General features: G+C 43.9%; 2 protein-coding genes across 2 annotated transcripts; both read left to right on the top strand.

Annotated features, from left to right (window-relative positions):
• The first annotated feature begins 1,109 nt into the window (after positions 1–1,109).
• On the top strand, positions 1,110–4,461 carry LOC124687595 (E2F-associated phosphoprotein). The gene is made up of 3 exons (XM_047221374.1): positions 1,110–1,252; positions 1,426–1,591; positions 4,039–4,461. Exons 1-3 carry the CDS (start codon positions 1,171–1,173, stop codon positions 4,292–4,294), a joined length of 504 nt encoding a protein of 167 aa, XP_047077330.1. The 5' UTR covers positions 1,110–1,170; the 3' UTR covers positions 4,295–4,461.
• Positions 4,462–20,397: 15,936 nt separating this feature from the next.
• LOC124687594 (transcription factor TCP7-like) lies at positions 20,398–21,344 on the top strand. Its single transcript, XM_047221373.1, has one exon. The coding sequence runs from the start codon at positions 20,398–20,400 to the stop codon at positions 20,980–20,982; it is 585 nt and encodes a 194-aa protein (XP_047077329.1). The 3' UTR covers positions 20,983–21,344.
• Positions 21,345–22,868: the final 1,524 nt, after the last annotated feature.

Genomic DNA, 22,868 nt, shown 5'->3' with positions numbered 1-22,868 from the left:
GTCGAACTGCGAATCCGGTGGTGGAGGTGGTGGTGGAGGAGACGGCGGTGGAGGGAACTGGCCATCGCCCGGGCGGTTCATCATTGCGCACTGGTGGTGGAGGAGACTGCGGTGGAGCGACGAGGGATGTGCTTGTGGCGGAGAAAGGGTGCCGGTGGCTGTGGTGGATGCCATTGAGCCGGGAGGGCCTTTTATAGACGCCGGCCTCGGGAAGAAAGCGCGGGAAGAGGCGAGAAACGGCAGGAAGAAAGCGCGGGAACGCGCGGTGGCGTGCGAACGCCGGCGACGCGTGGAGGCTGCGCAACAGCGACGAGACGTCTCTCCTGCCCCTCTGTCGCCATTAAGGTAAAGCTGCGACACTTTGGTCGTGTATCACTGCGCGCGAATAACTTCCGCCGCGAGGTAGGCGACGGTTAGGTCCAAACTTGAATATGTCTTTGACGCGTCGGCCCCGCCACTCCCCGCCTTGCTTTTCGTTGTGTCCGGCGTGCCCGGAGCGTCCCTTGTGGGGCGGGGACGGGCTCAGGGCGCCGGACACCGTATCGAGCCGCGCCGGACAAAAAACGGCTTTGGGAGACGCGCGTGGGAACGTTTTTTTGTCCGATGCGCTCCAAATCTCTTTGTGGGACGGTTTTGGGGGGATGCGACTGGAGATGCTCTTAGACCTATCTCCTTCCAAATATCTTTTTTGTCCTTTGCACAAGTAAATAAGAAATGCCTTATATCTTCCCCATTTTGCACGACTCATGCGAGGGAGGGACGAAAACGGCGACGACTCTTTGGCTCGTTCGAGTGTTAGTCATCGCTAGCTAGGAGGCTCAATGAGTTCCTCAACTCTTTTTACCACACTTTGGCCAAGGCCTCTTCTCTGTTTCTTAACTTGGACTTGACTGCAGTTAAAAAAAACTGGACTTTTTTTTGAGGGAAAAAAAACGGGACTTGACTAAACCCAGAAATAGGAAAACCCAAACTGAAACCGCTCTAAGATCCAGCCTAATGGGCCAGCACAAGGCTTTCGATTTGGCCCAACAGTGCTGTGTGCCTCCTCCCCGCACCCGCAGCCTCTCAGAGAAGAAGAGAGGAGAACAGAGGCGAACGCCGGAACGCCGAACGGGAAAGAGCGAGAAGGCTGGAAAGGAGTAGCTAGACTGCGCGCGCCGTGGAGGATTCATGGAGCCGGAGAGATCCAAGGAAGCCGCGAAGCAGCCGATGGAGGCGGAGGCCGGAGATCCAGAAGATCCTCGCGACCTAGGTAACTCGCTTAATCCCCCGATTATTCTGCTGCAGATGCCCAATCTTACATGTAAACCTTTTTTGGTATTGTTCTTCCTCCTGCAAGCTGCAGCGCATGCTTATTATCTTCTAATTGCTGCGCTTGGGTAAAATATTGCATCTAATTCGCCTTTTCTTTCTAATTTGGTACAGTATCCAGCGACGATGAGATAGACTACTCTGTCGAGCCCGAGTTCTACGACCCCGCCATAGACGATGTTGACGAGCGGTGGGCGCACAAGCAGCGGAAAGGCCGGACCTCCGACGCCGTGCTCAGCTGCCCCGCCTGCTTCACTACCTTGTGCCTGGATTCCCAGAGGTAATCCACCATCGATGCTTCACATAGGGTTCGTCTCAAAGAGGGGTTCTATTGCATTATAAGACGCGTGTCAATCAGACTGATGTTAGATTATATCTGTTACATGCACTCAGATTGTGGCTGTGCTGTTAACCTGTTACTGCCACTGTGGAACACGAGTAGGAAAGTTGCCATCATTTGATTAATTAACAGAGAATTCAGGGGCTACTGGCATGTTTAGGATTGGTGTACATTATGCCATTAATTAGGAGTATATGTGAGCAAATCTTGGGGTCATAGTGATCAAATTGCTTTGCTGAAGTGGGTATAATAAGTAAGAAATAACTGTATTTCTGCTCGGTTTATTTGTCTAGGATAACTGTGTACAGGCCAGTTGTTCCTGAAGGTTTCATTTCTTAATTTGGTTTTGCTGTTGTGTGAAAAAAGCCACTATTTGAAGCCGGTAAGGGGAATATACTTTCGTAGGCTTATCCTGTGATGAAATGTTAACTGTATAAAGGGATCACACTTGACTATGCATGTTCATTTGCTCACTTGCAAGTACAAATTTTCTTTATACTGAACTTGCAATCTGATTTATTTGAACAAGAATAAGGACCCCATATGTGCAAAACTCTGGAGGTCTAATTTAGTACAATTTGTTTGTTGTAGAGCTCTGATTGAATATGTCTGTAAACACGGCGATGCTGTTCCTCTTGGCACAATGCTCACGTATAGTTTATTTTCTGTAAGATAACACAACCAACCGTGATGTACACACGTTGGTCTCCTGGCTTGGATATGTGCTGTGTTGTACCGAGTTTACTACGGTTATGTTATTATGCCAAGTCATCTTAGTAATCATCCTGTAATTGTTTGTCTCATAAGCCTTGTGCACTACATAATGTTGTCACTGTATTGCACTTGAAATTTCACAGAATCGACCCTTCTTCAAAACTAGAGGAATATATGACCCTAGTCTGAAACTTCAACCAAATCTGACCTTTTGTTTTGCTAAGAACCAGTACCCCTACCGTTGAATATGAAAGGTCAGCAACAGGCCCTATGGACCTGAACTCACCTGTCAAAGCTGGCTTACCAGCTCCTATGTGGGTTGACATGGCTGTGTACGTTAGCTCCACTGTAGATGTCGTTTCACCTCCACGGTTGATTGCGCTATTATCCATTGTTGGATAAGCAAGAGTATTTAGAGTGTGTTTCATTACATGCTTGACCAGATTATACTGATCTGGCACTGCAGTGACCATTTGGAGTCAAGGAAGAATCTACAGATGTGACAATCCATCAAAGTAAGAGGACTTAGAGAAGGTGTTCCCATTGCATTTGATCAGAGACTTAAAAGTAGAGTGTCAGGGAAACTTAACCTCATCATGTCCACGAAGACAGAAGGGAGAACTGTCACTAGTAGTACTGTAGATTACTTTGATCAATAAACTAGCAGGAACCTAAGATGGGATACAAGAAAATTGAGAAACCCGATCAACCAGGGTACTACCACTAGCTAGTAGATCTTCGCTGTCTGACGGTGTGCAGAAGAAGTCTCGCGGCTGCGAATCCATTTCATCTGCAAGAGCCAAGAATTGATCTGTATGTTGTGTACATGTTGTGTACATGATCGAGCCAAACTCTGTCTTTTATTAGTGGTGTTTCTTTGCGACTCACCATTGTGGTGGTAGCGTGCGGTTGTATGTAAATGGAGAGCAGCGGCTTCTCTATCGTCACTTTGCGGTGTCTGGCTTGTGCAGGCTCATGTCAGCACCAAGTGCAGGGCAGCGCTGCTGCTGCTGCCTCGTGTGCTCCTTTGTAGATAACCGTATATTTTTTAGGCAGCAGTATAGATGCGGAAGTTACTACCAATAGTATGCTGACATATCTTAGCGCCAAGACTTATAGCACTGACCTGCTCAACTGTTAAGTCCATATCACTACCCTTGGGGATATTGGCGTTGAGCTCCACCGATGCAGATGTAAGATCATTCGAGCAGCATTCGATTTGGCAGCACAGAAAAAACTGTACAGCGCCAAGGTACCTGGCGCTGACCTGCGTACCTTCAGTGCCAGGGACGCCGGCGCTGAGCACAAGGGTTGGATTTATTTATTTTGTCCCGGGTTTCTAAAAGGTCAACTTTGTCTACATTCACATATTGCACAGCCTTTGGGGGACCAATCGAAGCTTTCACTTTACAACTCTGAATGCCTCAAATATTCTCCTGTTATTTTTCCTTCTGATTATTCACTTCTATACTAGCACAGTTGATTATTTTGTCTTGAGTTTCTAAAAAAAGGTCAATTTTGTCTGCATTCACATATTGCACAGCCTGTGAGGGATCAATCGAAGCTTTCACTTTACAACTCTGAATGCCTCAGTTGACCTGTAGATCTTGCAACGCTTAAATTTGTTTTCTATTTGAATTCCAAACACTTAAACTGTGAATGGTTTTTTGCAGGCATGAAAAGTATGTGAACCAGTACCGTGCAATGTTCGTGAGCAACTGCAAGGTCAAGACCGATCAGATCCTACGGGAGGGGAAAGGAAAGCGCAGGAATCGCAGAGTAACGGCTGTCGATTCTACCACACCAGAGGCTGAAAACAAGGGTCCAGTCTTTCACCCTGTTTGCTGTGAGGTCTGCTCAACTGAAGTTGCCGTGTTTGATGAGGATGAAGTTTACCACTTCTTTAACGTCATTCCTAGTAACTCGTGAACCTTGTGATGTCGTGGTAACTGTCCCTGTAGTGTAGTTCGTTGGCCCTAAGCAATGAGCAGCTGTAGTATTCTGGGGATTATATTTTCTCTACTTGTCAATCCTGTGATATAATCAGCCAAGTAACTCAGGTATTATAAGTATTGACGTTTGATCTAGTTTTTCTATACTCTTGTCCCAGCAGTTCTTTTAGTTTGTGATTTCAACATAAAACCATTGGTTTTTGTGATTGCTATGGCATATCTCTGGCAAGTACAACACTATGGGAGTTCTGATTTACACTTTCAAAACATTATAATACGTAGAAGAAGTTGCTCGTAATAACAAGCAGCTGCCAGGCCTGATGAACATAAGGAATGCAGATGGCTTTTGCAGATTGAAACTGTTAGAAAAAACAACTCGGGGTATCCTAGTTCATAAGAAAGATCTGGGTGGGTTAAAAACCAGGTGGCAGAAAAGGTCGCCGACATAGCCAACGAAGCTATGGAGACTTTGCCGGCAGTGGCTCCAATTGTACAGCAGAGAGATTGAAAGAGAGAGCGGGTAGGTAGACAACCAGTGCATGCATATCCAAAACTACTAGGAAGGATGGTGGCCTGTCCATCCCCAGCCTTCCCTTTCAGCACAGATCATCATGCACGCTGGACCTCCTATCCTCTCCCAACGATATGCCATTCTCTAGTCACCTTGTCGGAAATTCTTTTGGATTCCCGTAAGATTTGAACAGTTTCATGTGGAATGATGCCGCTGGGGTTAAAAAGTAGAACTAGGTAGTCTCAGACCCTACCTATGAATCTGTGAACTGTGATCCAAGTTTCCTCGGCGTAACACTGAGTTCCTCGATCTAAATGATCTTTTTTTAAAACTTTAAACCGCTTAATTTATGACGCCTTTCAACACTTTAAAACTTCTATCCTCTTGGTCATGCCATTTTGGATGCTAAACTGATTTACGTGACACGCTGTTTAGTTTGGCTAGTTTCCGTTCAATTGAGCCATCCAAAATGCCGTGACCTAGCTATTTGTTTTTTATCTTTTCCGATAAAGGGAATATATTAATATCAATACGAAATACACACAGCCTCTGCAACAACGCCCCACCCTCATGGCAGTATGGATGCACACAGCTAAAAACAAGTAAAGAAAACTAAGAAAAAAAGTCCCGCTACAGCTTTCTAGACCTAGCAACAATGAATACAACCACCACTGTGACAACACCTGAAGTAGAGACTCTCCAAAAGCGACGCCTCCAAGAAGGAAACCGTGCACCAGCACCGTCGTCGCCCGACTAAAGGTCTTAGGATTTCACCCTGAAGATAGTCCCTGATGGCGTGTATTTCACACGTTCGTTGGGCAACCCCAAGAGGAAGGTATGATGAGCACAGCAGCAAGTTTTCCCTCAGAAAGAAACCAAGGTTTATCGAACCAGGAGGAGCCAAGAAGCACGTTGAAGGTTGATGGCGGCGGGATGTAGTGCGGCGCAACACCGGAGATTCCAGCGCCAACGTGGAACCCGCACAACACAACCAAAGTACTTTGCCCCAACGAAACAAGTGAGGTTGTCAATCTCACCGGCTTGCTGTAACAAAGGATTAACCGTATTGTGTGGAAGATGATTGTTTGCAGAGAAAACAAGTAAAAACAAGTATTGCAAGTAGATTGTATTTCAGTAAAGAGAATTGGACCGGGGTCCACAGCTCACTAGAGGTGTCTCTCCCATAAGACGAACGAGCATGTTGGGTGAACAAATTACAGTTGGGCAATTGACAAATAAAGAGAGCATGACAATGCACATACATATCATGATGAGTATAGTGAGATTTAATTGGGCATTACGACAAAGTACATAGACCGCCATCCAACCGCATCTATGCCTAAAAAGTCCACCTTCGAAGTTATCATCCGAACCCCTCCAAGTATTAAGTTGCAAGCAACGAGACAATTGCATTAAGTATGGTGCGTAATGTAATCAACAACTACATCCTTAGACATAGCATCAATGTTTTATCCCTAGTGGCAACAAGCACAACACAACCTTAGAACTTTCTGTCACTATCCCGAGTGTCAATGCGGGCATGAACCCACTATCGAGCATAAGTACTCCCTCTTGGAGTTAAAAGCATCTACTTGGCCAGAGCATCTACTAATAACGGAGAGCATGCAAGATCATAAACAACACATAAGCATAACTTTGATAATCAACATAACAAGTATTCTCTATTCATCGGATCCCAACAAACGCAACATATAGAATTACATATAGATGATCTTGATCATGATAGGCAGCTCACAAGATCCGACAATGATAGCACAATGGGGAGAAGACAACCATCTAGCTACTGCTATGGACCCATAGTCCAGGGGTAGACTACTCACACATCACACCGGAGGCGACCATGGCGGCGTAGAGTCCTCCGGGAGATGATTCCCCTCTCCGGCAGGGTGCCGGAGGCGATCTCCGGGATCCCCCGAGATGGGATCGGCGGCGACGGCGTCTCGCAATGTTTTCCGTATCGTGGCTCTCGATGCGGGGGTTTCGTCACGGAGGCTATTTGTAGGCGGAAGGGCAAGTCAAGAGGCGGCACGGGGGCCCACACCACGGGGCCGCGCGGCCAAGGGGGGCCGCGCCGCCCTAGGGTTTGGCCACCCCGTGGCCCCTCTTCGTCTCGTCTTCGGTCTTCCGGAAGCTTCGTGAGAAAATAGGCCTCCGGGCTTTTATTTCGTCCAATTCCGAGAATATTTCTTTACTAGGATTTCTGAAACCAAAAACAGCAGTAAAACAACGAATCGGCACTTCGGCATCTTGTTAATAGGTTAGTTCCAGAAAATGCACGAATATGACATAAAGTGTGCATAAAACATGTAGATAACATCAATAATGTGGCATGGAACACAAGAAATTATCGATACGTTGGAGACGTATCAGCATCCCCAAGCTTAGTTCTGCTCGTCCCGAGCAGGTAAAACGATAACAAAGATAATTTCTGGAGTGACATGCCATCATAAACTTGATCATACTATTTGTAAAGCATATGTAGAGAATGCAGCGATCAAAACAATGGTGATGACATGAGTAAACAAGTGAATCATAAAGCAAAGACTTTTCATGAATAGCACTTCAAGACAAGCATCAATAAGTCTTGCATAAGAGTTAACTCATAAAGCAATAATTCAAAGTAAAGGTATTGAAGCAACACAAAAGAAGATTAAGTTTCAGCGGTTGCTTTCAACTTGTAACACATATATCTCATGGATATTGTCAACATAGAGTAATATAATAAGTGCAATAAGCGAATATGTAGGAATCAATGCACAGTTCACACAAGTGTTTGCTTCTTGAGGTGGAGAGAAATAGGTGAACTGACTCAACATTGAAAGTAAAAGAATGATCCTCATAGAGGAAAAGCATCGATTGCTATATTTGTGCTAGAGCTTTGATTTTGAAAACATGAAACAATTTTGTCAACGGTAGTAATAAAGCATATGCATCATGTAAATTATATCTTATAAGTTGCAAGCCTCATGCATAGTGTACTAATAGTGCTCGCACCTTGTCCTAATTAGCTTGGACTACCTGGATTATCACCGCAATACATATGCTTTAACCAAGTATCACAAAGGGGTACCTCTATGCCGCTCTGTACAAAGGTCTAAGGAGAAAGCTCGCATTTGGATTTCTCGCTTTTGATTATTCTCAACTTAGACATCCATACCGGGACAACATAGACAACAGATAATGGACTCCTCTTTTAATGCTTTAAGCATTCAACAACAATTAATTCTTTTCTCATTAGAGATTTGAGGATATTTGTCCAAAACTGAAACTTCCACCATGGAACATGGCTTTAGTTAGCGGCCCAATGTTCTTCTCTCACAATATGCATGCTCAAACCATTCAACTCAGTGTAGATCGCCCTTACTTCGGACAAGACGAACATGCATAGCAACTCACATGATATTCAACAATGAGTTGATGGCGTTCCCCGATAAACATGGTTATCGCACAACAAGCAACTTAATAAGAGATAAAGTGCATAATTACATATTCAATACCACAATAGTTTTTAAGCTATTTGTCCCATGAGCTATATATTGCAAAGGTGAATGATGGAATTTTAAAGGTAGCACTCAAGCAATTTACTTTGGAATGGCTGGAAAATACCATGTAGTAGGTAGGTATGGTGGACACAAATGGCATAGTGGTTGGCTCAAGTATTTTGGATGCATGAGAAGTATTCCCTCTCGATACAAGGTTTAGGCTAGCAAGGCTATTTAGAAACAAACACAAGGATGAACCGGTGCAGCAAAACTCACATAAAAGACATATTGAAAACATTATAAGACTCTACACCGTCTTCCTTGTTGTTCAAACTCAATACTAGAAATTATCTAGACCTTAGAGAAACCAAATATGCAAACCAAATTTTAGCATGCTCTATGTATTTCTTCATTTATGGGTGCAAAGCATATGATGCAAGAGCTTAAACATGAGCACAACAATTGCCAAGTATCACATTACCCAAGACATTATAGCAATTACTACATGTATCATTTTCCAATTCCAACCATATAACAATTTAACGAAGGAGAAACTTCGCCATGAATACTATGAGTAGAAACCAAGGACATATTTGTCCATATGCTACAGCGGAGTGTGTATCTCTCCCATAAAGTGAATGCTAGGATCCATTTTATTCAAACAAAACAAAAACAAAAACAAACCGACGCTCCAAGAAAAAGCACATAAGATGTGGCCGAATAAAAATGTAGTTTCGGGGAGGAACCCGATAATTTGTTGATGAAGAAGGGGATGCCTTGGGCATCCCCAAGCTTAGACGCTTGAGTCTTCTTGATATATGCAGGGGTGAACCACCGGGTGCATCCCCAAGCTTAGAGCTTTCACTCTCCTTGATCATGTTGTATCATACTCCTCTCTTGATCCTTGAAAACTTCCTCCACACCAAACTCGAAACAACTCATTAGAGGGTTAGTGCACAATATAAATTGACATATTCAGAGGTGACACAATCATTCTTAACACTTCTGGACATTGCATAATGCTACTGGACATTAGTGGATCAAAGAAATTCATCCAACATAGCGAAAGAGGCAATGCGAAATAAAAGGCAGAATCTGTCAAAACAGAACAGTTCGTATTGACGAATTTTAAAATGGCAACAGACTTGCTCAAATGAAAATGCTCAAATTGAATGAAAGTTGCGTACATATCTGAGGATCATGCACGTAAATTGGCATAATTTTCTGAGCTTCCTGCAGGGCAGTGGGCTCAGATTCGTGACAGCAAAGAAATCTGGAACTGCGCAGTAATCCAAATCTAGTACTTACTTTTCTATCAACGGCTTAACTTGGCACAACAAAACTCAAAACTAAGATAAGGAGAGGTTGCTACAGTAGTAAACAACTTCCAAGACACAAAATAAAAACAAAGTACTGTAGGTAAAAACATGGGTTGTCTCCCATAAGCGCTTTTCTTTAACGCCTTTCAGCTAGGCGCAGAAAGTGTGTATCAAGTAACATCGAGAGATGAAGCATCAACATCATTACCAGCGGTGTTGGGAGTTTTATCAATTTTAGGCCTATAGTAATTCTTTGGTTTAGGCACCTTAGAGACATACATAAATTTTTGCTCCTTACCCACATAAGCTTTCTCATTAAATTTAAGAGAAGAAAAAGTTGAACCCAATTTTCTCATGGCTTCTTCAAGTTTACCAATTCTATGGGTTTGATTATCATGGATAGCACAAGTTTCTAGAGTAGCAATTCTTTCATTAATTCCTCCTAGGATTTTATCAAGTTTATCAGTATTATCCAAGTAATATTTCCATTTTAGTTTCAATGCTAAAATTTTTCTCTATGGTTTCCAATTTTTTCATAACATCCTCAAGGGAGGTTTCACTTTTAGTTTCATTAACAGGTGGTGTTCCAAATAAACTCTCAATAATGCAACTAGCTTCTAAAGCGGGAGCACCTAGGAAGTTACCTCCCGCGAGACAATCAAGAACATATCTATTCCAGCTAGAGATACCAACATAAAAATTCCCGAGTAGGATAGTGGTGGAGTGTTTCTTAGTGCACCTATTATGGGCATCACTAATTCTATACCAAGCATCTTTTAAACATTCTCCCCCTTGTTGCTTAAATGAACGAACTTCAACTTCAGGATTACTCATTTTAGCGATAGTAAATAAAGTGAACTAGATAAAGTAAATGCAAGTAAACTAATTTTTGTGTTTTTGATATAGAGTGCAAGACAGTAAATAAAGTAAAACTAGCAACTAATTTTTTTTGTATTTTGATTTAGTGCAGCAAACAAAGTAGTAAATAAAATAAAGCAAGACAAAAACAAAGTAAAGAGATTGAGAAGTGGAGACTCCCCTTGCGAGCGTGTCTTGATCTCCCCGACAACGGCGCCGGAAAATATGCTTGATGGCGTGTATTTCACACGTTCGTTGGGCAACCCCAAGAGGAAGGTATGATGAGCACAACAGACAAGTTTTCCCTCGGAAAGAAACCAAGGTTTATCGAACCAGGAGGAGCCAAGAAGCACGTTGAAGGTTGATGGCGGCGGGATGTAGTGCGGCGCAACACCGGAGATTCCGGCGCCAACGTGGAACCTGCACAACACAACCAAAGTACTTTGCCCCAACGAAACAGGTGAGGTTGTCAATCTCACCGGCTTGCTGTAACAAAGGATTAACCGTATTGTGTGGAAGATGATTGTTTGCAGAGAAAACGAGTAAAAACAAGTATTGCAGTAGATTGTATTTCAAGTAAAGAGAATTGGACCGGGGTCCACGAGTTCACTAGAGGTGTCTCTCCCATAAGACGAACGGCATGTTGGGTGAACAAATTACGGTTGGGCAATTGACAAATAAAGAGAGCATGACAATGCACATACATATCATGATGAGTATAGTGAGATTTAATTGGGCATTACGACAAAGTACATAGACCGCCATCCAACCGCATCTATGCCTAAAAAGTCCACCTTCGGGTTATCATCCGAACCCCTCCAAGTATTAAGTTGCAAGCAACGAGACAATTGCATTAAGTATGGTGCGTAATGTAATCAACAACTACATCCTTAGACATAGCATCAATGTTTTATCCCTAGTGGCAACATCACAACACAACCTTAGAACTTTCATCACCTCGTCCCGTGTGTCAATGCAGGCATGAACCCACTATCGAGCATAAGTACTCCCTCTTGGAGTTAAAAGCATCTACTTGGCCGGAGCATCTACTAATAACGGAGAGCATGCAAGATCATAAACAACACATAAGCATAACTTTGATAATCAACATAACAAGTATTCTCTATTCATCGGATCCCAACAAACGCAACATATAGAATTACATATAGATGATCTTGATCATGATAGGCAGCTCACAAGATCCGACAATGATAGCACAATGGGGAGAAGACAACCATCTAGCTACTGCTATGGACCCATAGTCCAGGGGTAGACTACTCACACATCACACCGGAGGCGACCATGGCGGCGTAGAGTCCTCCGGGAGATGATTCCCCTCTCCGGCAGGGTGCCGGGAGGCGATCTCCGGGATCCCCCGAGATGGGATCGGCGGCGACGGCGTCTCGGTAATGTTTTCCGTATCGTGGCTCTCGATGCGGGGGTTTCGTCACGGAGGCTATTTGTAGGCGGAAGGGCAAGTCAAGAGGCGGCACGGGGGCCCACACCACGGGGCCGCGCGGCCAAGGGGGGCCGCGCCGCCCTAGGGTTTGGCCACCCCGTGGCCCCTCTTCGTCTCGTCTTCGATCTTCCGGAAGCTTCGTGAGAAAATAGGCCTCTCGGGCTTTTATTTCGTCCAATTCCGAGAATATTTCTTTACTAGGATTTCTGAAACCAAAAACAAGCAGAAAACAAGAATCGGCACTTCGGCATCTTGTTAATAGGTTAGTTCCAGAAAATGCACGAATATGACATAAAGTGTGCATAAAACATGTAGATAACATCAATAATGTGGCATGGAACACAAGAAATTATCGATACGTTGGAGACGTATCAGTCCCCACTCTCAAAACAATGCCTCCAACAAAAATATTGCCAGACACAACCAGTTAAGGCCAGACCTTGGGTTTTCACCTTGAGAGTTAAGACTCTGTGCTGCCGCCCCCACATGCATACCACTGCTACAAGCCCGGAACGCCAAGCAGATCCCTCAGCATCACGTTGACTCGAACCTCCTTTAGCCAGTCCACCAATTCAGCCTTCATGATATTCCTTCTTCTGACTTCACCTTGGACCAAAAAGTCACCTGATGTCAACACAGAATATAGCTTCGCGGCGCTCCCTTCGGAACCAAACGGTCGGAATAAAAACATGGGTGGGCGCGACCGAATACCACCCGATCCAGCAAACTGCAGGCAAAATATGCACTGTTTCATTCGCCAGCGGAGCTTTCCGGAACTCATCTCTCCAGCCAGATCAAAGCAAACTGATCTCCGGTAGATCTTCATCTTCGCTTGCGAGAAACCCGAGAACCGCCACCAAAAACAAAGCAAGACCAGCAGCCCCCACGCCGCCAGTCCCTCTGCCGGATCACCAGGGAAGAAGACGGCGGCGCGGATCATGCGTACCACCGCTGAACCGTCACCGGGGGCGGGGACCGCCACCGCTCCACCGAATCCTCCATGGCTACCGATGAAGAGCATCAGACCCCGGCCAAGTAGCCGTGCCGCCCGGCTTCCTCCACAGGCCTGAAAAACTTTTTCATGGGGTTAACATCATTGAGTCAACCTAACTAAATTTGGCAAACAAACGGACATCTCTTAGCTTTTTTTGACCCATCTTTTATTAAAAATAGCCAACTTTAGTGACCCGAACTAACCATCCAATATAGCGAAACCAAAAATGGTTTAGTGTGTCCAGAAAAGGCGTCGAAGAACTCCGTAACCCAAACGACCTCCAGGCTCCAGCTGGTGCGTCAAGTCCGTCCCGTCGAGCCGTCAATCCATAGTCATGCCTTCTCCTTGACGGTTGGTCACACTACTGCACCACCAAGCAACGCCCTCAAGCCGGAGCGGCAGTGTACAGTACGGCTTTTGTACAATCTACATGTCCACGTCCATTCGACCGAATGCAAGTTGGGGCATCTGCCGCACGGAACCCATGGCGATGAGATGCGCGATAACGATTTTTAGTACGTACCTAGGCCAAGAGCAAATCATCTAATCTTTTCCGCAGGCCCCCATCAGCAGATCGATGTGAATCGTTCTTGCCCTTTTCTGATTGACAACGATTCATGGCGCTACGACGTGCCTCCTTAACCAATTTGCCATGAGAGAGGGAAAGACAGTGGAATCAAGATCTATCTCCACTGTGCCTCCACAGTTGATTCCGTTTCAGATAACATATTTAACCTCCTCCTCCGTCTAGCTAATCGACCTGTGATGTGATACGCTGCTAGGCTTGCCACTATTTGTAAAAGACCTGCAGATTCCAGCAAAGTGAGAGGCGCTGGATCTAGATTCCCATGTGCCATGCTCCCCCTAGTGGGTACAGTTCGACGGCGTCCATCTCCCCGCGCGATCATGGTTCCTGTGCAAAGAGACTCTTGGATGTGCCTCCCCGTGCAAAGAGACTCTTGGATGTGCAGTGTTGTTTAACTTCGTGTCCATGAAGTTTGACGAAGGATTGTTCTACGCGATGCACCAAGAAATGATCCACACAATGCATACAGGAGGAATGCCGATTTTCTTTTCCATAAAGATGCTTTATTAGTTAAAAGATTTACATAACTGGATGCACGCAGCCGTTCCATGAGATGCACAGTAAAAAAGTGTTTATGGAGGGCTGGGATGTCTCCTCCGTTTTGAAAGAAAAAAAGATAAAGGATTAATCCGTAGATTATGCTGCCATCTATGTAGAGTAAATGTATCCCTCGCAGATCCTCAACCTCCTTCCTTTTGCTAAATTTCGTTTAAAGGTGTAGATGTGTTCATAAATAGATCACGATGCTCCACACATTATACGGACGATCATACATGGAACGGAGCTATGCACCGGTAGATGATCTGCATAAGAAAATTATTTGTATCCTTAAAAATCTTGTTATTTCTATATAGCTAAAGCGATCAAATAATGACAATATTGCTCCCGCCCTAATAAGTAGCTTAAATCTAGAATCACCATTGAGTCAATTGTCTAATATATTCACAATGTTTCGTGGTGTGGTATAAGGTAGAACTATCTGGATGATGGCCGTATAGATCTAGAAAATTTACACTTGCACTACAGGAATTTGTCGCTGCGCCGACCGCCCAAACGTGATTGTCTAGAGTGTGCACCATGCTTTAATGCTTTATAGTCTCATCCTGATGACATAACACCCTTTTACTTCTCTGCCAATTGTGTTCTAAGATTTTCTTTGGTGGGAACTACCTCTAGACGAAGATACCACGCAAATATCTAAGTTTTAAGCGGATCTTCATCTTCCAATTTTTTTTACTACTCTCATTTGGATTCCATCCAAATTCATCTGATCCTTTATCCTTGCGTCAAATGGATCGATTCCAGATGTTGAAACAAAGCATTTCAAGATGCTTATCTAGGACCAATGAGACTTCTTATGAAGGATATATTTGGAAGGAAAGTTTCCATCAGGCGAACGTATTGTTTTTGTGGCGCAATAATCCTTATATAATGCCGAATATTGTTCTTGAAGCATGGCATCGCCTAAGAACGTGGAATGGTATTGCAGCATCATTTTTGGATGAATGCTAGTGGTACCACTTACCGCCAGAGTTCGTTAAATGTATACTGTAAACATTACCCATGTGATGCAAAGTTGCAAACAAAGTAGCTCATGTCATTTCTAGTCCGGCTCGATGTGATCCAACATGCATGTTTGGCTGGATGACCCCTCCAAGGCTCCTACTGCATTGTACCGTTGATGGTGGACCATCAGTTGTTCGTTTGGTAGAAGTGAAAAGTATAAAGGCTATGTTGACGTAAAAAGTACTACTACCTCTGGTCGTATTTAATCGACGCTGCTTAACACACCAGATTGCCTACCGTATGTGCATCACTCGCGTCAATTTAAACCGACCGGAGGGAGTACTAATTAAGAAGAAAATTTTCATTTTAAAACATAATCCAAAACGAACAATACTTCTTCTTACGTGATGACAATGAACAATCTTGTGGCTTTGTATGTACATATCACCCGTAGATTTTAGTTGAAAAACCTTACGCACAAATGGAGTTTTTACTTCATAAAATTAATTTCCTGGAAGCCCAAAGAACAATACTTGTATCTAAATCCTAGAGCCCGGCCGTAGAGGGTTACGAAAGACATGGATGCCTGCTCTACAATTGGCTCTATCTTATTTTATAAGGTACAACTGTACAAGTGGACTTGTGAGGCATTCGATCTTCATCGATTCATTTGCTTTTTAGCACGACAAATTATCAAGGTAGAACTGCAGATATTCCGCAATTGTCGGCGGAGGAGAATAGAGTGTTAATTGCAAACTTCTCAATGGAGGAGATTCACGATGCTATATTTCAAATGGAACATAATAAATCACCTGGACTAGATGGTATCCCTGCGGAATTCTACCAATACTTTTGGGGGATTATTAAATATGATCTGATGGCTCTATTTGAGAGTTTCCAGAGATGTGAGTTGCCCTTGTATAAATTAAATTTTGGGGTGATTACTTTGCTGCCTAAAAAAGAAAATGCAACACAGATACAACAATATAGGCTAATATGCCTGCTTAATGTGAGTTTTTAAATCTTTACTAAAGTGGCAACAAACCGAATTTCTGAAGTAGCACATAAAGTAATTAGACCAACGCAGAGATGGCTTTTATCCCTGGGAGACACATTCTTGAAGGAGTAGTTGTTCTTCATGAGATAATACATGAGATGCATAGGAAGAAACTTGATGGGGTGCTTTTTAAGATTAATTTTGAAAAGGCATATGATAAGGTTAAATGGCACTTTCTGCAACAAGTTCTACGTATGAAGGGTTTTGATCCTATTTGGTGCGATAGAATAAAGCAATTTGTGCAAGGAGGGAGTGTTGGTATAAGAGTTAATGACGTTATTGGGCATAATTTTCAAACCAGGAAAGGATTACGTCAGGGAGACCTTATCTCCAATTCTTTTTAACATTGTCGTTGATATGTTAGCGATTCTTATTGCTAGGGCTAAGGATGATGGTAAAGTAGGGAGTCTGTTGCCTCATTTGATTGATGGGGGAATCTCTATTTTACAATATGCGGACGATACAATTTTGTTCTTCGAACTTGATATTGCTAAGGCTGTTAATATGAAATTAATCTTATGCATTTTTGAACAACTATCGGGTTTAAAGATTAATTTTCACAAGAGTGAAATTTTTAGCTTTGGTAAGGCAAAGGATATGGAAGACCAGTATAGACATATTTTTGGGTGTGAATCTGGAACCTTACCTTTAAAATACTTGGGGATTCCGGTACATTATAGGACACTGAGGAATGCGGAGTGGAATCCTATTGAAAACCGGTTTGCTTCCAAATTGGGGTGTTGGCGGAGTAAAATGCTATCTTATGGAGATAGGTTGGTCCTTATTAATTTGGTCCTTAATAGTCTTCCTATGTTTATGCTCTCCTTCTTGGAAATACCAATTGGGGTGAGAAAGAGGTTAGACTATTATAGATCAAAACTTTTCTGGCAATCAGATGAGCACAAGAGAAAATATAGATTATCTAAATAGAATATTTTGTGTCGATCGAAGGATCAAGGTGGGTTGGGAATTGAAGTGTTGGAACTGAAAAACAAATGTTTGCTGAGCAAATGGCTGTTTAAACTTCTCTCAAAGGAGGATATGTGGCAGCAGCTCTTATGTAATAAATACCTTAAAAATAAAACGTTGGCACAAGTAGAGGTTAAACCATTCACCTTTCTGGAAGGGTCTTATGCATGTTAAAGAGGACTTCTTCAAGAGAGGTTTTTTTAGAGTGGGGAATGGAACATCTGTTAGGTTTTGGGAGGATATGTGGATGGGGGATACTCATTTGTCTCATCAATATCCTGCTTTATATAGCATTGTTCAACATAAGAATGTGTTAGTTTCGACTATGCTTGCAACTGAACCTATCAATATTTCTTTTAAAAGAGGTTTCAATGAAAATAAATGGGTACAATGGTTACATCTATGCCAACGACTTATTACATTTAGCCTAACATCTGAACCTGATAAGTTTATTTGGAAGCTTACTGATTCGGGTATTTTTTTCAGTTAAGTCTATGTACCTTGATTGGATGAATGGGCATGCTATTTATCTTCGTAAATATTTATGGAAGTTAAAGATCCCTTTGAAAATCAAAAATTTATGTGGTTCATGAGCAATAAGGTGCTCTTAACTAAGGACAATCTAGCTAAACGGAAGTGGAAAAGATGTCAAAAGTGTTGTTTTTGTGATTCCACGGAAACCGTTAATCATTTGTTTATCCATTACCCATTTGCGAAGATAATATGGCGAATGATGTACCTTACATATAACATTCTGCCACCAGCTAATATTACTAATATATTTGGTAGATGGCTGAATGGTCCGAAGAAACATGACAAACAAAAAATAAGAATTGGTGTGTCGGCCATTTGTTGGGCTATTTGGAGGACTAGAAATGATATTATCTTTAACAAGCAAATTGGAACTAATTTTTTGCAGGTTATCCGGCGAGCTGCTCATACAATTCAGCAATGGATTTTCCTTCTCCCGATGGAGCAGCGGGAGGGTATGGTTATTGGATACAATCGGATGCTAGTGGTTGCTCAGGACTTCTTTTTCCAGGCTACTAGGTGGCGGCATCTTAATAGAATAGCAAATGCATAGCTTTTCTGAGTGCCATATTTTTAGCTGGTTGATTCATGTATCGACCCTAGCTTTTCCATGATTGTAATAAGTGATGATGAATTTTTTGTGACTTGATACTTTGTTTAATAAAGCAAGCCGTGTGCATCTATTGATGCAGATGCTAGGGCTATGCTCCTTTATCGAAAAAAAATAGTGTAGCCTAGATGATTAGTACCAAATTGCACGTTGTCGACTTGCATATCGATTGGGTTCTATCTTGGGACTCTTTGTTTCATAGGAACGTCTGAGGAAACATGTAGAAGTAGGAAATCTTCCTTTGACGGCACTATTAATCTATTTGATTCAAAGGAATGAATCATAAGAAAAATGTAGCATTGTTTTTTTTAATGTTTCGAAAGGAAAACAAAGGATTATACAATCCACTCAAATCTCTCTTTTATATTCCTATGCACAAGAATGAGATCAAATCCATAAGTTCCATCACAATGACCTAATTTTACTTTTGCATTTGTTCTAACCATAATTTGATTGTCGTTTTTAAGATTTCTGTGTTTTTTCTATTCCTGCAAATGGACCACTTAATTTCGCAAATTCATGTGCTTTACAATCCTATGGTTTGCACATTCATTTCTAGCATATTACTGTGGTTTTCCTATTCCTAGATTTTTGATATGATGTGGAACTGTAGCTACCTAGAGACAGAGAGCTAAGTGGTGAGGTGCTAGTGTTACTTACTTACAAGGGCATGTTTGGTTTAGTTGGGGAGTTTGTAATAATAATAGGTTGCAATTTTTTTAACACAAGTAGGACCCTCAAGGGGCCAGAAGTTGTATTACTGAAGAGCGGTGGGCTTATAGTATACAAAGAGGATCTCAAAATATAAGGAAATTACATTTCACTCCTCAACTTTTACTAAAAGGACCCTAAAAATAAAGTTTGGGACGCCATTGAGTCCTTCTTTACTAGCAAAGAAGGCAAGTTTAACACCACGGCCACCCGCGCCGCCACCGGGGATCGACAAGACCACTTGAAGACAAGCAGGCGTTGAGCACCGCGACGGAGCTGCAGAATACCATCCCCTTTGGCATGCCTCCTGAGAGGGAAAAACAGAGATGGCACCAGAGCTCGGAGTTTCCGCTCACAGCCATTATTAACGACGGGATGGGGCGTCGCCGTCGCTGAAGATGCGCTCTTAGAAAACTCCAAAGTATCAACTTCGACACTCACAACTGCAGATCTGAACCAATATAATGCCATGGCAGTCTCAATCTTCCCCCCACCTTGGTGTCAAAGGAAGAAGAAGAATCGTCAGAGCTGAAGCTCAAGCGAGACTGTTTAGAGTGTGCACCATGCGGATCTCCCTCTATATCTACGGCTTCGGCCTCCAGAGCACCATGAACAGGCGGAGCACCGCCACCATGGGCCGCTCGACTGCTCTGGAGACTATCTCCCCTTCGGCATATCATCATACTCCACATAGGGATACTTCAGAAAGTAAATACTACCAGTACTATGGACAGGAGGGGCCCGACCTCCTCGCTCCAAATCACTCCTTCTGGCTAAGCCGACATTGGAGAGAAAGGCAGAAAGAAGTGAGAGTTTTTCTATAGGCTGCAACTTGGGTATAGCTTTGGGGTTTGGAAAAAAAATCAAGTTTTTATAACTTTTGAGCGAGCTCATCAAGTACAACCCTACACAAAGATTAGTTGTACAAACAAAGGACCATAGTATGGCGCAACTAGATGTGTAGCGACCAATCCGAAGGTGTCACGTGTCGGTGTGACATATGATAATTAGGTCGCTTGAATGATCCAACGATTAGCACTTTGTTTGTTCCACGGGACCGAAACTCGCTCAATATTTCCCTCAAATAGAAACACATTTGTAATAACTCCAAAGTTTAAAAATAAACAACAGCAAAGATGGAACTACACAGAGAAGTAAGTAAGTAGAAAACAAAAATATTGTGAAACACCAGTGAACAAAAGGCCTAAATAAAAATCAAAAACGTTCGTTTCGAAAAATAAGCTTGCAAAATTTTGTACTAGTACTAACTGAACATAAAATGATTGCAACGTATTCGTTGCACCCTCGAAAAATTAGCAAACGAATGCTACATCTCAAGCAAGTCCTTATAAAATCTCTCCGCCGTGTGTCCCTCTCCCCCGTCACCTCAAAGCCCTCTCACAAACCCCCACCGGATCACCTCCTCCCCTATCTCTCCGCCGTGTGACAGGGAAGAAGCAGACGCCATGACCTCCCGCGACGACATAGCCGCGGCCGCCGGCCCTTTCCACATCTACCAGCAGCTACCGATGACGACTCCCGCGGCGGCGGTGCCCGCCGAAGCAGCCGTGGTTCCCGCGCCTCGCAAGAAGGCCGCCGTGAAGGACCGGCACAGCAAGGTGAACGGGCGCGGGCGGCGGGTGCGCATGCCGATCGTGTGCGCGGCGCGCGTGTTCCAGCTGACGCGCGAGCTGGGGCTCAAGTCGGACGGGCAGACCATCGAGTGGCTGCTCCGGCAGGCGGAGCCGTCCATCCTGGCGGCCACGGGCACGGGCACCGCCCCCGCCGCCTTCGTCTCCTCCTCGGCGCCGTCCACCGCCTCCTACTACCACACGCTCCTCGGCAAGCGGCCGCGCGAGCAGGAGCAGGAGCACGACGCGGCGACGGCGGCGTTCTGGGCGGCGCCGCGGCAGGACGTGTGGGGCTTCTCGCCGCTGGAGGCGCAGGCGGCGTACGTGCCGATGGCGCAGGCGCACCACCACCACCTCAACCTGAACCTCCTCTCCGCGCTCTCCGGCGCCTACAGCCGCGCCGAGGAGGAGACCCGGTGACTCGCTCGAGATCGACCGACCGAGCTTCTTGCCCGTTTTGCGTTGGCGTCCGTGATCTGTTTGGGGAGCTGTGACCGCGAGTGTTTCTTGATTAATCGGAGGTTCGTAGCAGCTGGGTCTGTTTGCTCGTGTACCTGTCGATCTCGATCTCGATCGATCGTCGACCTTTGTTCGTTCTGGAAGTCTAATTGGTGAAGAATTGCCGCGCGCGGCACCAAGTGGCTTACTGTAAATGCGAGTTCGTTAGATCTTACAGTACGGTGTATTACATTTCTGCAAGTACAACATGTGTTGGTGTTTGTCATTTGCTCTAAGTAGATCGTGTAATGCGACTCCTTATGGAACCTTGTTTCAATTAGTGATATCGATGAATGTATCGTTGTGAAGCTACTACTAGTTCAGCAGTCACGAGGACACAATGTTGCATTCGGCAGCTGCAGTGTCTGGTGTTTCAATCGATCGTAGACTCCCTCCATTGCCCATTTGGAAGCATGAAACCGATATGCTCATTTCTGTTGTGTTGATTGTCTTTTACATGGATTTTTTTGACTTCTTCTTTTTTGTTTTTTACAAGGATTAGTTCATCGTTAGCAGTAAGATGGGAAGACGAAGAGGACTCGGTCGACTCTGAAAAATATCTTGCATGAATGAAGATTACACTAATGATCAACGTTGGCTGACCGAGCCCCCGTGGGTAGTTTTCCTTCCCTTTGGTTCCGTTTAACTTTTGTCCCAAGAATTCCGAGAGCGGCGAGGGGACAAAGGGAAAGGCTGCGGCCTGCGGCGCTGCAGGCGCACAGTTGCCCTCTGGGGAAAGGCTGGCCGCGTTGTGCATGTAGACCAGATTCGTGTCAAAGCTGGAGCCAACTTCTCGGCCTCTCGGCTGTAAAGATGCCCTACCGCTCGTACGACAAACCCCTGCTCGCCTAGCACCATACGTGCTCCTACGACCTTGAAGTTGCAGCCTTGCGGCAGCACGCAAGCTTGACCTCTTGCTGCGATTTCGTGCTGCACTACGCCGTCGTACACGCGAGTTCGAACTGATGGTACACTACTCAGTTTGAACCGTTGATTTTGATTCTGCTGATTGTTAGTGCATTTCCGATGGACCATGCAGACGGATCGATGCGGTTTATTTTGGTCGGACGATATAGCGGGCATGATTATTTTTATGTCCACACCTAAACAAACAGACCAAAATAGTCATGTTTGATGTACGTTTTGGGTCGGGACGTCGGGTACACGTGATATTCTGGATTTAGATGAAAAATAGCGAAATCTTAAGAACGTCTAATCCATGGACGTATTTTGGTAATTTTACACGTGATATGTTGATACAGCATCATGATCAATGCATGCACGTACGTGGTAGACGACTGGAAAGTTGAGTCAAATGTCAGAAGGTCCCCAACAAAGAGAGACGCACGTACATGTCGGTTGGTGGTCGCACCTCAACGTACATTTGTGTCAGTACACGGCATGCAGCTGACCATCCTCTACAGCCTAGAGGCTCCGATGAGTACTGTACATTGTACAGCACACACCGCACCGCGTGCTCGCAACAAAAACTATGTATTCCAAATTATTTAACTTAACTTTGTCAAATAAATACTTCATGCGTTCACAAATAAATGGACGTGCGGAATTTTCAAGAATAATTAGTAAAAGGAGAGAAAAATTGCATTGAAAAGATGCAACCAACATCTCTCTCCTGTTTAATTATTTCACCTCCAATAGGCTAAGTGCATATATAAAATTAAGATAATATGTGCTAGATATTATTGTGTTTGATTTCCGTGCAATGAGAGAGAAACAACTTTTGCTAATTTAAAGTGCATTGAAAACATAAAAGTATACTTTTTCATGGACAAAGTTTAATGCTAGAT

This window comes from Lolium rigidum, chromosome 2 (genome assembly GCF_022539505.1).
Source record: "Lolium rigidum isolate FL_2022 chromosome 2, APGP_CSIRO_Lrig_0.1, whole genome shotgun sequence".
NCBI lineage: Eukaryota > Viridiplantae > Streptophyta > Magnoliopsida > Poales > Poaceae > Lolium > Lolium rigidum.
Note: the sequence above shows the minus strand (reverse complement) of the source record. Positions and strands in the feature narration are given on the sequence as shown.